Below are 13,038 nucleotides of genomic sequence, written 5' to 3'. Positions count from 1 at the left end.
ATTAGTTCTGATGTACATTTTCGTAGTATTTCTGCCATGATATAAACGTTTTATAATCCACATTTATCAATGAAATCAGTATGTATAATTGTGGTGCTGTTGGGTCATTTCTGAGTACAACTATGTATTTTTCGGGCTGAAAAGGCACCCAAGATTGGAGCCTGCAGAGCAAACATCCTGGGGCAATCTTCAGCAAATGGAGGCAAAGAGAATCCCTTCGGCAGCACACAAAATGTTGAGCGCAAGCTGAGGGTGAAACTGACCAGAGAGCAAAACGGTTGGGCAGGAAAAATAAGACATTTGCTGAGCTCTGTATTCTTCACAGCCAGGCAGGAGACATCTTGCAGGTGCCTTAAGGATTAAAAGGTGCACTTCAAAGCATTTTCAAAAGAAGATCCTTTGAACTTAAATAAGGTGTTATGAGGACGTCTTGGGGAAAAAGGTGTGCAGAATTCCTTCCCAGGATGCATTAGGACATCTTATTTGTGCTGTGTGGAATGGATCAAAAAAAATGACCAAGCATAATCTCAGCCGCCATTGCTGTCCGGGGATCTTGCCACTCCCTCCCCAGCCCTCACAGCTGTTCAGACTGGTCTGCAAGACTTTGCTTTCCCTGCTGGGCATGTGCAGACTGGCCCCCTGCATGAGTCGGCATCTGACATGAGGATGCCGGGCATGTTCTGACATCATGAGGGGGCATGCCTGCCTAGGCTTTATAAGGCCGGGCTGGGCAGGCCAGGCCCTCACTCCATTGTTGGAATCAGTTGCATCCCCACCCTCCTCTCCCTATTTGTCAAGACTGTTGGGTTGTTGTGCATGCTTTTTTTTGTCATAGCCATTCGGCGGGTTGTACATGGGTGACTGATCTAGTGGTGTGGGTGAGCAGCTGAGATAACCCACTTTGATGAAATCTCCCTAAGAGGTTTGGGGTAGAGTAAGTCAATGGGCAAGGTGCCCAGACATGGGCTACTAAGACTTGCACCACTAGCAGCAATGGGAATCTACAGACAGTGGCCCCCCACCTATCTGGAATTTCCATTGCTGCTCCATTTGTTTTGTGGGTTTTTCCTCAGCAGGTGGGCTTGAGGAAATTGGTAGCTGGGGGGCAGCACTTGGGCTGCCCAGCACACAGATCAGACACCCATACTGTACCTTTCGCTTCTTTTTACCTTGTTCCAGTAAATAAATGGCTATGGTCAATATGTTTTTCTACATAAATGGTGTTGTCTCTTATTTCTTGGTCTGGTGGGGCGAGGGAGGGGGCAAATAATTCCCTCAGCTGTTTTTCTAAAGAGGAACTTGTTATTCCTGCCAGTTCTCCCTCTCACTGCAGTCCCCAGTCATTAAGTTCCTCTGGGCCACTCAGTGGGCTGCATCAGGAAGAGGAAATTAGTGGAAATCTCTCTCCTTCTTAAGAAAATTTGCTTCTTTAAAACCATGTGTTTGACTATAAGCTGTAAAAACTGTGTTTAGGGATCCAGGAAAGCTAGAGAGTCTGCTTGCAGAACTGAGCAAATAAAAACTTCAGACTATAATACAGTTTTCTCCAGAAAGGTCTTATTCAAGGTTTACTAGCAATAAATATCCTAAGAAGAATGTGGACTACGATTTGCTGTACTGCACATCTGGCTGAGAATTTGATACAGTAGAAGATGAAAGGTTTGTTTGTATGACCTAAACATGTTTATTTAATACATTCTGGCAATGCTGATGTCAAAAACATGTAATTTAGATTTTATCTTGAGCAACCTAATACTTTTATTTTTTGTTCCTGACCACTATTGTCTGTGCACACACATACCAATTATTCTTTTGCAGGGGACAGGGGACAGTTTGCGTTAGCTTTCGTTCACTTATCCAGTAATACTTGTTGACAATGGCAAGTTGCCTCTGCGTAAACATCCCTATAACTACTAGACATTAATTCAGCCATCATGAAGGTCCACTGAATGTTTCAAGATCAAGTTGATTCCATCCCACAAGTTCTTTCATTTCCTCAGGAAATATCTTTCCTGAAAACATAGTTTTATTTCTTTATGTACTATCAGATTGAGGAATCAAACAGATCTTTAAAACACAATAGGTTCTTCAAGCTCCCTGATTGAAACAGCCTTTACTTTGAAAGAAAATAATAAGCCACAGTTGAATATCAGGGCTTGTGCCAGGATATGGTATTTTATTTCTTTGCCTTGAGGGGAAAATGGAAAAAAAATGTTTTCTAGAATACAAATTATATGGGCAAAAATTACTTATATCTCAGTACCTTGCTTTGATTGGATGTTTGAGTAATATGAATTTCAGACAATCAAAACTGAAAAGCAGTGGACTATATAACATATCTGTCCATGTCACTGCACAGGTTTTGGTATTTAAATTATTGACTTTATATAATCTGTGCTTTTAAAAAAAATTGCCAAAATTACCAATATACATGCATGTTTTGTTTCTGCTATTATACAAAGAAGCTCAGAAGCTCTGACCCCTTTTTGTCTTTTGAGACTTCATTCATATTTTTCCACATACATGCATATTTTTGTAAAACACAGTAGGATTAAAAACTTGCTTTAAAAAATGGAAGTGGAATTGCTGGAATATTTGCTTTTCTCACCATCATTAAATTCTATGGGCTTTTTGTGTGCTTGTGTTTATGGAACAGACATAGGTTTGGACATTGTATTGCAGTCTGTGTAGGGACGAACTATTTCTGGGAGATATTGCTTTTTCTGTGAGATATTGCTTGAATGAAATGCATGGTAGGTATGGTATACACTGAATACTTTTCATAGTTTGCCTTTATTCTTACGTAATCTCTTGAGACTAAAGATTGAGAAGTCCAGATAGGAAAAAAATGCTAGAAGAGACAGGGCTTTTCGCAAATAATGTATTTATTTTATGTTTGGCTGTGCTGACATATGATCAGGAGTCTGATTATTAAATGAATGGGGAGAGTGTCTTTCATAATGGACAAGGTGCTGGCTTCTTGCCTACTTTTGAGATAAATCAGCAGAATCGGGTCTGGCAATCTTATTTTACAGGGATTATATTAAAATTATTGCCAAAAAAAGCAAAATTGTAGTACTGTGGCATATTCTGATGGCCAAGTGAAGTCTCTAGAAATTGAGTTATCGCTTTGAGAGGTTTTTCCCAGTGAAATAGCCCATATCTTATAAGTTTTCAATAGCATGCTTTAGATAGTAATTCCTGTACTATGATATATAAATTTGTTGTATTTGTAAATTATGGCTGTAATTCAATCCCTTTAAAATTAATAATGGAGAATCCAGTGATTTTATTAGATCTGAATTGTACTCACAATTTAGTAGATCTGAATTGTTCCCACAAATAAAACTATGGTGGCCCTTATAAAATTCTATTTGAATCCAGTTAGCACTTATGCTTGTTCTGTTGCTCATGTAAAATGACTGTTATTCATGGAAGGAGGACTGGGTTTAGTAGTCTCAGTAGCAAAGGTAACAGGAATGTAACCAAGGGTGTGATTAAATAAACAAAATACTTAATTGTAAAAGGTTTCTGTTATTCGGGTTTTTTGAGGGGGGGTTAACTTCACATTTAGATACCTGCATATGTAAGGAGTTACACTCAGATATTTTGACTAGGACTAGTGATGTGGTCAGTGACAGGTGTATTGTGTGGGGGGGTGTGCGATGGTACTCACCAATACTGAGTAGTAGCCCTTTTGAGGGGAGCTCTCCTGTCAGGATCCACATGCATCATTATGCCCCACTCATCCAAAGAAAGAGAGAATAGACTCTCAGGATGATTTGCAAGAAGATAATGGCAGGAAATGGCGGTTTGCAGAAGGAAGGGAGAGGGGGGGTACATGGAAATCAGCATAGCCTTATATACAAGTTTGTCTCTTTTTTTAACAAAAAAGTTCATAACTGCTCGATTAGTAAACATAATGCTTAATAATGCTAAATTGATATGTTAATTGGACATCATTCTCAACTGTTTTCCCCAAAACTTGTTCTTTGACTTTGAATGGTAAGCAAACTCTTGTGCACATACATTCAACAGATCACATCTAGATACTTGAGCAGTCTAAGCTATTGCATTCCAGGTTTTCCTGTCTCAGTCCATTGTGTTGTGAAGTATTGGGTACACTGAAGTCGGCCCGCGGGGGTCGCAAGGAAGAGGCGAGACGCAGTGATATCATCCGGTGGAGAGAGCCAGCAGCAGGAAGTGCGGTCCTTGGATCCGGCAACTCTGCTGTGTGCTCGGCCCTGGCACCTTTTATTAGGGTTTTCAATAGGGGCAGCAATGGGGGCGTACCGGGAGGCGGGAGAGCGGGAGAATATCATATGATACATAACATCATGGGGTTGCCTACGTGCGGGAGGAAACGCTCGCGTCTGGGTCTAATCCATACCTGGGGGCAGGAGCCCCTTTGTCCCTTTGTCTGGGACACCTGGTGACCGTGAGTCAGGTAGTTCATGACCTGTGACTCACGGGGAGTCTGGGGGATGGGAGAGCGTGTGCGCCCAGAAGGACACAGATTGCACAGGCATTCCATGCGCTCTTTCTGAGGTTCTGCTGGGTTCGCGGGGCTCACCCCTGCAGTACATAATTTTCTAGACATCAGATTATCTGTGAATGTTCTGTTCCAGTCTTAAGTCTTATAACTCCACCAAAGGAGGTCTTCCTGACACTATCATATCACAGTTATGTTAAGGGGGAAAGATTTGGCAGAAGTCTGGGGTATGGATACTCAATACTGGGAATGTTAACAGAGACTTGACTTTAAATGAGCCATTGCCTCAGAATGGTTTGAGCTCAAACAAGTTACATGAAACCCGCTCTGAATTGAACATTTGAGTGAGAGTCAAACTAGATTTGATGGCATCCACAGGCCCAACCCACATATGCCACTGCCATTTTTTTAAATTAAAAACTCTGCAGGGGAGTGCAATAGGCTGACGTGCTCTTGTCTACCACCACACCCTTTTTCAAGGGCTATATTAAAAGGGCAGGAGGAACAAGAGTGCCACAGCTCACCACACTGCAGACATGATCAAGATTGAGCTCCCACAGCATTTTAAAATCTCTTTAAAATGGCATCAGCATGCAGAAGTTGGAACATTGTCATGTCTAGTTTGATCAAGAGATTTCACCATTGTCAGTTTTGCTGTGGGGTGGGCTTACTCATGTTTGGTAGAATTTAGAGAGATAATGCAAGCCTTATTTTCATATTTAAATAATATACACATATAGTTTCTTTTGCTTTGCTTTTGCTCTCAACCACTATGTCTAACTTCAGGTAGAATGAGCAGTAGGCTCAGTGGGATTTGGAAAAGCTTAACCATGTTACATACAGATAATTCAATCCTTCTCTGTAAATGTGTACAAAATTGCATTTCAACTTTGGCACATTTTTGTATGTTGTTCATCTTTTGTCTGTATTCGTAACTTTCATCTATGGATAGTTAACATATTATAGACACAATCAAAGAACTTGGTTGGAAAAAAACATGGTTTTTGCTTTTTAATTGTTATTAAATATGCCTTTTTAACTTTTACAGTATGCATTTATTATAAGTTTTGGTCCTCAACCACATGTGCGCTGTTAGTGTATATGTGCATGTGCATACGTATCAAATAATTAAATGAAAGAGCAATTGGCAGTGGACTGTAAGTATTGCCTAGTGAGAGATAATACTGGATACTTCTAATTGGCTCTCTCTAAGCTTCCAATATGACTGATTTCATCTGTAGTATTACTAGTCTTGCTTCCACCAGCACTATTATCTCAGACTGACACTTCCATTACTCTGAACAGAGAAAGATGAACATCACCTGTCAAGGGCTGGTTAATTGTGTTGCTAGATGTATGTTGCCAGGGCGCAGGTTGGACATTTATGAACATAACTGCTTCCTCTGATGTCCGCTATCCTTCAACGATCGATACTGCTCTTACAGTAAGCGCGTAATTGAGTGAAGGCACTTACCACTAAGGGGGGCTGAAGATGAGCCCATTGTGTGAGCTTCATTGTCCATACATTTACCACAAATGAGCTGATATTTGCTCTATATTGTGTTTTGTGTTGCGGAAATGGAAATTAATGTGCCACTTTCATTTGTTTTCTAGATAAATGGCCAAGATGTCCAGAATAGGGAGGAGGCAGTGGCATTGCTCTCCAGTGACGAATGCAAGAAAATTGTGCTGCTGGTAGCAAGACCAGAGATGCAAGTAAGAATAAATAGATGCATTGAGACAAGACTGTTTTGTAGACAGAAATAATGAACCACTGAAAAATAGCAGTGTAGAGGTTCATGTCACAGTTGAGAAAATGAGAATAAATAGTTTTCACTGTTTCATAACTAGAGACATAAACAATGTTAATGAGAGCTTGACTACCACTGAGTCTCTAAAATCATACACACCTACAAGTATTTACCTGATCTTGTATTGCTGTTGAGATTCTTAACAAAAAAAAGAAGGGGGGATCCACCAAAATTGTTTGTACACAGTGTGAAATTCATTGTTGATTTTTTCATCACTGTGCCAGACAGTACCATATTTACTTGAAAGATGGCCATGAATTTGAGACACTCCCTCCCAGTAGTATACACAAAGAAAATTATTATTGGACACAACTGTAACATATGCGAATTTTAAGACAAGCTCCTCTTTGTTATCATGGACTTGGGAAAAGCCCTAACCTTGAATTTGACTGAATATTATATTATTTAGTTTTAGAGGATAGTCATGTTGATCTGCAATAGAACAGCAGATCTGATGAAGGAAGCTTTGACTCTTGAAAGCTTATACCCCCAAATCCTTGTTGATTTCTAATATGCTACTGGCCTGAAATTGATTTATGCTGTTTTACAGTCTATTATTCCAGAAGTTGACTGATACAGTATTGTGGGTTCTTCGTACAGTATTTCAGTAATGTTTGATTCTATACCTCACAATAAAAACTGTGTATGTGCATCCCATGCTTTTCAACCAAACATTTACATTTTTATCAAAAGGTGACTTTCTGCATTTTACTGAATCAAAATGTTCCTGTAGCTGTATGAACAAGTATTTGTGATTTGGCAAAAGGAAATATTAGGCAGATAACTAAAGGAGGAGATATAGTAGCAAGAGAAAACTATTTGGCCTTCCTTTTATAGTGTTTTGCAATCCACTACAAAGCAAAAAGTACATTCTATTGAAACTATTGTATCCATCTGTCATCGGTTCAGGCAAAGGTGGTTATACTGCCATTTGTCTATCATATTATTGATCTGATAACTTTCAGAGCTGGTAACTGTACAATATCAATAAATTACATTGAATAAATATAATTCAGTGTCACCTGGAATCCCTCCTTGACTATAATAGTTATACAAGATCACAGTTGGAAGCATATATTTCCTTTATAGTCCCGTACATTCTAAATGGCCCCAATAAAAGAGGTTGTATACCAGAGCAGAAAAAAGCAATTCACCTCAAGTTTATGTTGCTTGGATATGCCTCTTGTAGGCTTAGATAACTCTTCAAAACTATAAAGATTTGCTGAAAAATCCCTGCTTGTAGACTTAAGGACTTGTATATTAGTATGGGATACATCTGTGTGGATCCAGATATAACAAAAGGCATGCCAAAGGTCTGTCTTTACCAATGTGGAAAAAATAGTTTTAAAGCAGAAGATGATATTATGCATACTTTCTAAGATATGACTTCCGAGTCTTCTTTCCTAAACACAGAAATGAAAGTACATCTTCTCTGAAGTACATCACATTAAGGTTCCTGGTGTTCAGAGTTACTTTGGCTGCTGCAAGTAGCATCTGTAGGAGTTTTCAGTTTCTCTTTGAGGCTCATTCCTGCTGTCCTCTAGATAGTGTCTAGATAGGAGATTCTGCCAGAGATGGTAAAATGAAACTAGAAGTGAGGGGAAAGTACGTTATGGACAAGGCTCAATCAGATAAGAAACCTCACCTAAGACCCTGGAGAGACCCTGGTCAGTCAGAGTGCACAGTAGTGACCATGACAGACCACTGGTCTGGTTTGTTCTAAGGTAGCTTCATTTATGCATGACAGTCCTCCAAAAACGATCATCTGCAAATGCTTTTAAATGCATACAGAGAATACATTCAGATTCTTATAGAGCTTGGTTTTTTGCATTTTATGCAAGAATATGTTCCACTGAGTTCATTAGGACTCACTCTATATATGAAAATCAAATGTTGACACTACTAAAATGATAATTTCACAGCATAAACCTATAAACCATAGCAGATACATATATCAGTATGATTTTTTAAATCATGTTTTCATGATTTTGTGTTTTTATATTTGTGCACTCAGGCTGATGCTTTGTTTTTGTTTTTAAATTTATCACTTAACACCTTTTGCATAATTAATACAAAAACCAATTCCTAATAGAGGGACTATCACAGGACCATCCTCATGAAAAAGATTCGTCCTAGTCCATGAAGTTCATACTTGTACTCATTACATTGTAGCATGGAGCTCTGACCATACAGAAATCATTTTTCACTACCTACCGCATTGTTAAACTATCATCTTGGCCCACCGTGATGCTATAGGAAAGATATGAAGGTAGCAGATAAAATATTGGTCCAAAACACTCTCTTTTGTATAACTGTACAACACCCTCTCCCTGAAGAGAAACAGAGGCCCAGCAGGGAGAGAAGCATGTGGCTGGAGGATGTATCGTTTGATAGTAGTTTTGGCCTAGGCACTCCCCCACTCATGTACACACTTAGGTCTTTTTAAGCATAAATCCTGTCAGGGAAAACAAAATGTCTGCTGCCACCATCGCTGAGGTAAAAATTGACCTTATGGAGGCTTTTGAAAGATAAAACACAAAAAACTAGATTTTATTTAACAAGGGTTTCTTCTCAGGTTGCTGTTACAGAGAGGTTCTTAGGCGTTACTGGTTTCTCTAGGCAGATATTTCTTAAAGGTTACAGAGCAAATGCAGTTTCTTTTAAATGGCTGTTTTAGTTACAAGACCACTTCACTTAAAGATGGATGTTTCAGTTTACAAATTCCTTCACATATAGTTTCACACATGCAGAGGTGCCTCAGTTTAGGGAAAATCTTTTCCACATGGTTCTGAACATTTTTTAAAAACTCTCACCCTTAAACTCCAAAGGGTCTCACTAGCTTGGAACAGATTAAGTTCTGGGGTTTCACCAAACCCACTCTTAACTCTGCCAGTTATGCTAAACACCCTCAGAAACTCTCTGATTCCATATTTGGGTGTGTTTCCTCATGAGACGATAGCCAAGCCCTCTGTGTGATTTTAGGAGTGTTCCCATGAGATCAGTTTTCCTCTTGTTTTCCATCACCACCAGGCCTCCTAGCTTTTTGTGGAAACAAGGCTCTTTCCTCTCAGTCTGAGATCTCTTTGAAAATACAGACACACACACACCCCTTAGCTGTTTCACCCTTTGCCTCTGGCTCTCTCTGTCCTCAGGCACGATCTCCCCTGACTGAATCTGAGGACTGACATTCATTCATTCATTCATTCATTCATTCATTCATTCATTCATTCATTCATTCATTCATTCATTCATTCGATTTCGTAGACTGCCTCATCCCCGGAGGGCTCTAGGCGGTTCACAACACAAAACTAAAGAGCAGTCAATAAATAACTTAAATTACATCTAAAAACATTAAAATCAGTGTGCAGCATAACATCCCCATATTAGTGGCACCTGGTCTTAAAACATATGATTTGTGTTTCACACAAGCTCTCAGGCTGCTTTCAGATCTCTGAATTCTTCCTATCTGACATTCTGACAGGCTTTTTCCTGCTTTTATATTAGCCAGCACACCCTCTGGCTGATCTAAAAGCAGCAGAGGCATAGTGGTTAAGAGCAGGTGTACTCTAATCTGGAGGAACCGGGTTTGATTCCCTGCTCTGCCGCTTGAGCTGTGGAGGCTTATCTGGGGAATTCAGATTAGCCTGTGCACTCCAACACATGCCAGTGACCTCCTTTGGAGGCTGAGTCACAGCTTTTGAGCTCTCTCAGCCCTTACCTTACACACGCATTGGTGATGTTTGTTGTGAGGGGGGGGAAGGAAAGGGGAGTTTGTAACTTGCTGAGTCCTCTCCTTGCAGAAGAGAAAAGGGGGATATAAATCCAACTCTTCTTCTATCTGTGGCTCCTGGCTACTGCATTTCAGCCAACCTATCAGGTTACACTTTGGTTAACACTTTAGCGCTCCTGCTCTGCACCTTTTAAAATTAACCATTATAGAGTCTAATCCGTCACAGCTGTACACATTAGTGCCACATTTGAAAATGTAATGTGTATTTGCCTTTGATACAAGGGATGCTGACATTGGCAGCCCTCTGGTTTTCTCTGCTACTCTTACTTAACATTTGTTTATTATAAGAAGAGGTTTATTCAGATCCAGAATGAAGATTTGTCTGTATAAAAGTCATGTTGGTTAAATTGACCAAACAGGCCTCATTCTGTTGTGAACAAGATAGTTAACATATTTTAAAGTAATATTCTCCTGATTTTTTTAAAAATAACTCCCCAAGTAACAGTTGAAAAACAAAGCAAACCTTACAGGCACCTTGTCAATCAATGCTGATGTTGGTGCTACAACTGTTGTTACTGGAAGTTTACCTGAAAATATCAATAGGATAACTGTGCTAGAAATATACAGTGAAAATGCTCTTGGAAATTCAAGCTGTGGGACATGTTTCTGATATAGAAGTTGTTAAGGAGATAGAAAGCAACTGTCTCATGGCCATATATTAATATCTCTAGGTTCTTTAAAAGCTGATGCTCTCAGAAGTAAAGAACATGACAGCTTCAGGGTTATACAGTATGTCTTCTGCACATTTTGAAGGGAAATAATGTTCTATGTGTAGAATATCTCTCATTAGGAAAGAAAATCAGTGATACTGTTTCAGGAAAGGAAAAAAGACCTAAGAGTCCAATTTTTTTAATCATCTTGCCCCCCACCCCCGCCTTTTCGAAAGGTGAGCTCCAAACCTCAGTATTCTGAAGAGAGTCATTATTTTAAAAAGAAGTAGTCAGGCATTGCTATTTGGACTACTCTTATTTTAAGCATTCATTTCCACTAAGCTCATGTAATGTACTAATGTATTTTTTACAGCTGGAAGAAGGATGGCTGGATGATGAAAGGAATGAATTCTTAGAGGATTTAAACTTAGAAATGTTGGAAGAACAGCATAATGAAACAGTGCAGCAAACAGGCAATGAAGTGGAACAGGTAAGCTTGACATAAAATGTGTGGCTTGGAATGTTCTGAGGTGAATGTTTTTAATAAACAGACAATGCAATTAAAGAAAATAAGACAGTATATTCCCAGCCTTCACTAGATTCCCAGCTACTAAGATGCCCAAATGGTAACCAATGAGAGTGATATATTTGGGAGGTAAACATGACAAATTTAGGGGGTGGAGGGAAGAGTAAGATTTCGTATTCACTGATGGCATTCATATTATCTTAATTTCCCACCACATTAATTTGGCTTACTCCTTCAGTTCCTTCTACAGTAATATCCTGATATTTCATTAAAAATTGTTCAGTTTTATGTGCATACCATATTTTCAGCAATGGAGCACAAGTTAAATCTGCTACTTTCTCAAAAAAACCTCCATCTAATGGTATGTTTCTATTAGTGTTAATATTCTTATCTTTTATTTTAGGCATGTGCAGCAGCACCAAAATTTAGATTCAGAATTCAGATTTAAAATTTACAAATAATTGAAATTCCATTGAAATCCATAGGATATAGCTGTTTCCTTTTGAAAACAAGGCAAGCAGCTTTGCAAAAGTTTTTTTCAGTTCCCTGAGCATTTTCTAGCCCCTGTACCACCCACAAGAGCTGAGTAGATCTGGAAAATACACATCAGCAGCCACAATTGCTGGACAGCAGTTTCCTATCATTGGACAGTCTGGGTAGAGGGCATATGTAGTGATTCTGCAGCTTTTTCCATATGTCAAAGCATTCTTCTATACCTATATTTTATACTTCTAATACATATGAACATTGTCTGCTCAAACAGCATCTGCTGTGTCAGAACATGGACAGGAGAAAAATGCATTTCTATCTCTTTCTCTCTTTCAATCACACACACAGTAATTCCCTCACTGCCCACATACAAAATCTATAATATCTATGGATCAAACCAATCTTATCCTTATGACCAATATATTTCAGAAGAGGTGTCAACTAAATGTGAAATTTAGTGTTTAGAAAGGAGGACTGTTTCAGCATGTGAAGCATTAATTGCTAGCTAATAGTGGATAGCAGGAGAATTATAAAATGTATATGCCCACCTTTCAGTTAAAAAGAACCTATGAGAAAGTGATTTCTGATTGCTTGCATCAGGATTTCACAAGTACCAACAGACATAAATTACAGACTTGGTTCTCAGCCCTGTCCCCTCTCCCTTCCCAAAACCATGGCAACAACAATCAGAGGTAGACCCTCTGCTTCTTATTGTCTCATCCTTGATAGCAGTCAGTCTTGTAGGTATGTTTTACTTTTATTTCCCTAAAAACCCTGCCTTCATTCTGTAGTGTTACTGAATATCTAGATTTATTTGTAATAAATGGAATTATCAAGTATGTTCTAAATATACTTTATTCTGTAAATTTCAAGTATTTACAAATTCTTTTCCCACATCCCTAATAATTATCTGATAGCTTATGTTGTTTAAAGAGTATGCCTAATTTGCTCTCTTATAATAGTAGTTATGTTGGGTAGGGTGGGGTGGAGGGAGAATGATCAGAATATGGTATATCATCCTGTGTTATACTCAACTCCCTGTTTTTGAAGAGTAGAGCAGGTGCAGTGTGAAACATAAAGGCTTTCATTGAAAAGGCAGCCCAGTACTGAAGAGTTCCTTCTAGTGTATCCTTTTGATGCCGTAGCTGGCAGACCATTCTAACTGCTAAATTCTATGTACTAGATTCTGAGGATCATGTTTCTTCCATCAAATGGTGATTATAAAAGCCACCATGTAATAACTTTCTGGGTAGATGATAGATGCCATGAATTGTTTTGCA

At 39.0% G+C, this 13,038-nt stretch overlaps 1 protein-coding gene across 3 annotated transcripts in view; it reads left to right on the top strand.

Moving 5' to 3' along the window:
• Positions 1-13,038, top strand: part of PDZRN4 (PDZ domain containing ring finger 4) — a 155,189-nt gene that overhangs the window by 132,077 nt on the left and 10,074 nt on the right. For all 3 annotated transcript variants that reach the window (XM_048501925.1, XM_048501924.1, XM_048501923.1), the window contains 2 exons: positions 6,107-6,208; positions 11,117-11,233. In XM_048501925.1, coding sequence (XP_048357882.1) covers positions 6,107-6,208; positions 11,117-11,233 — 219 coding nt within the window. The remainder of the gene's footprint in view (positions 1-6,106; positions 6,209-11,116; positions 11,234-13,038) is intronic.

Source organism: Sphaerodactylus townsendi, linkage group LG06 (genome assembly GCF_021028975.2).
Source record: "Sphaerodactylus townsendi isolate TG3544 linkage group LG06, MPM_Stown_v2.3, whole genome shotgun sequence".
Lineage (NCBI taxonomy): Eukaryota > Metazoa > Chordata > Lepidosauria > Squamata > Sphaerodactylidae > Sphaerodactylus > Sphaerodactylus townsendi.
The sequence above is the reverse complement of the archived record's forward strand: the minus strand, read 5'-3'. Positions and strand labels throughout refer to the sequence as shown.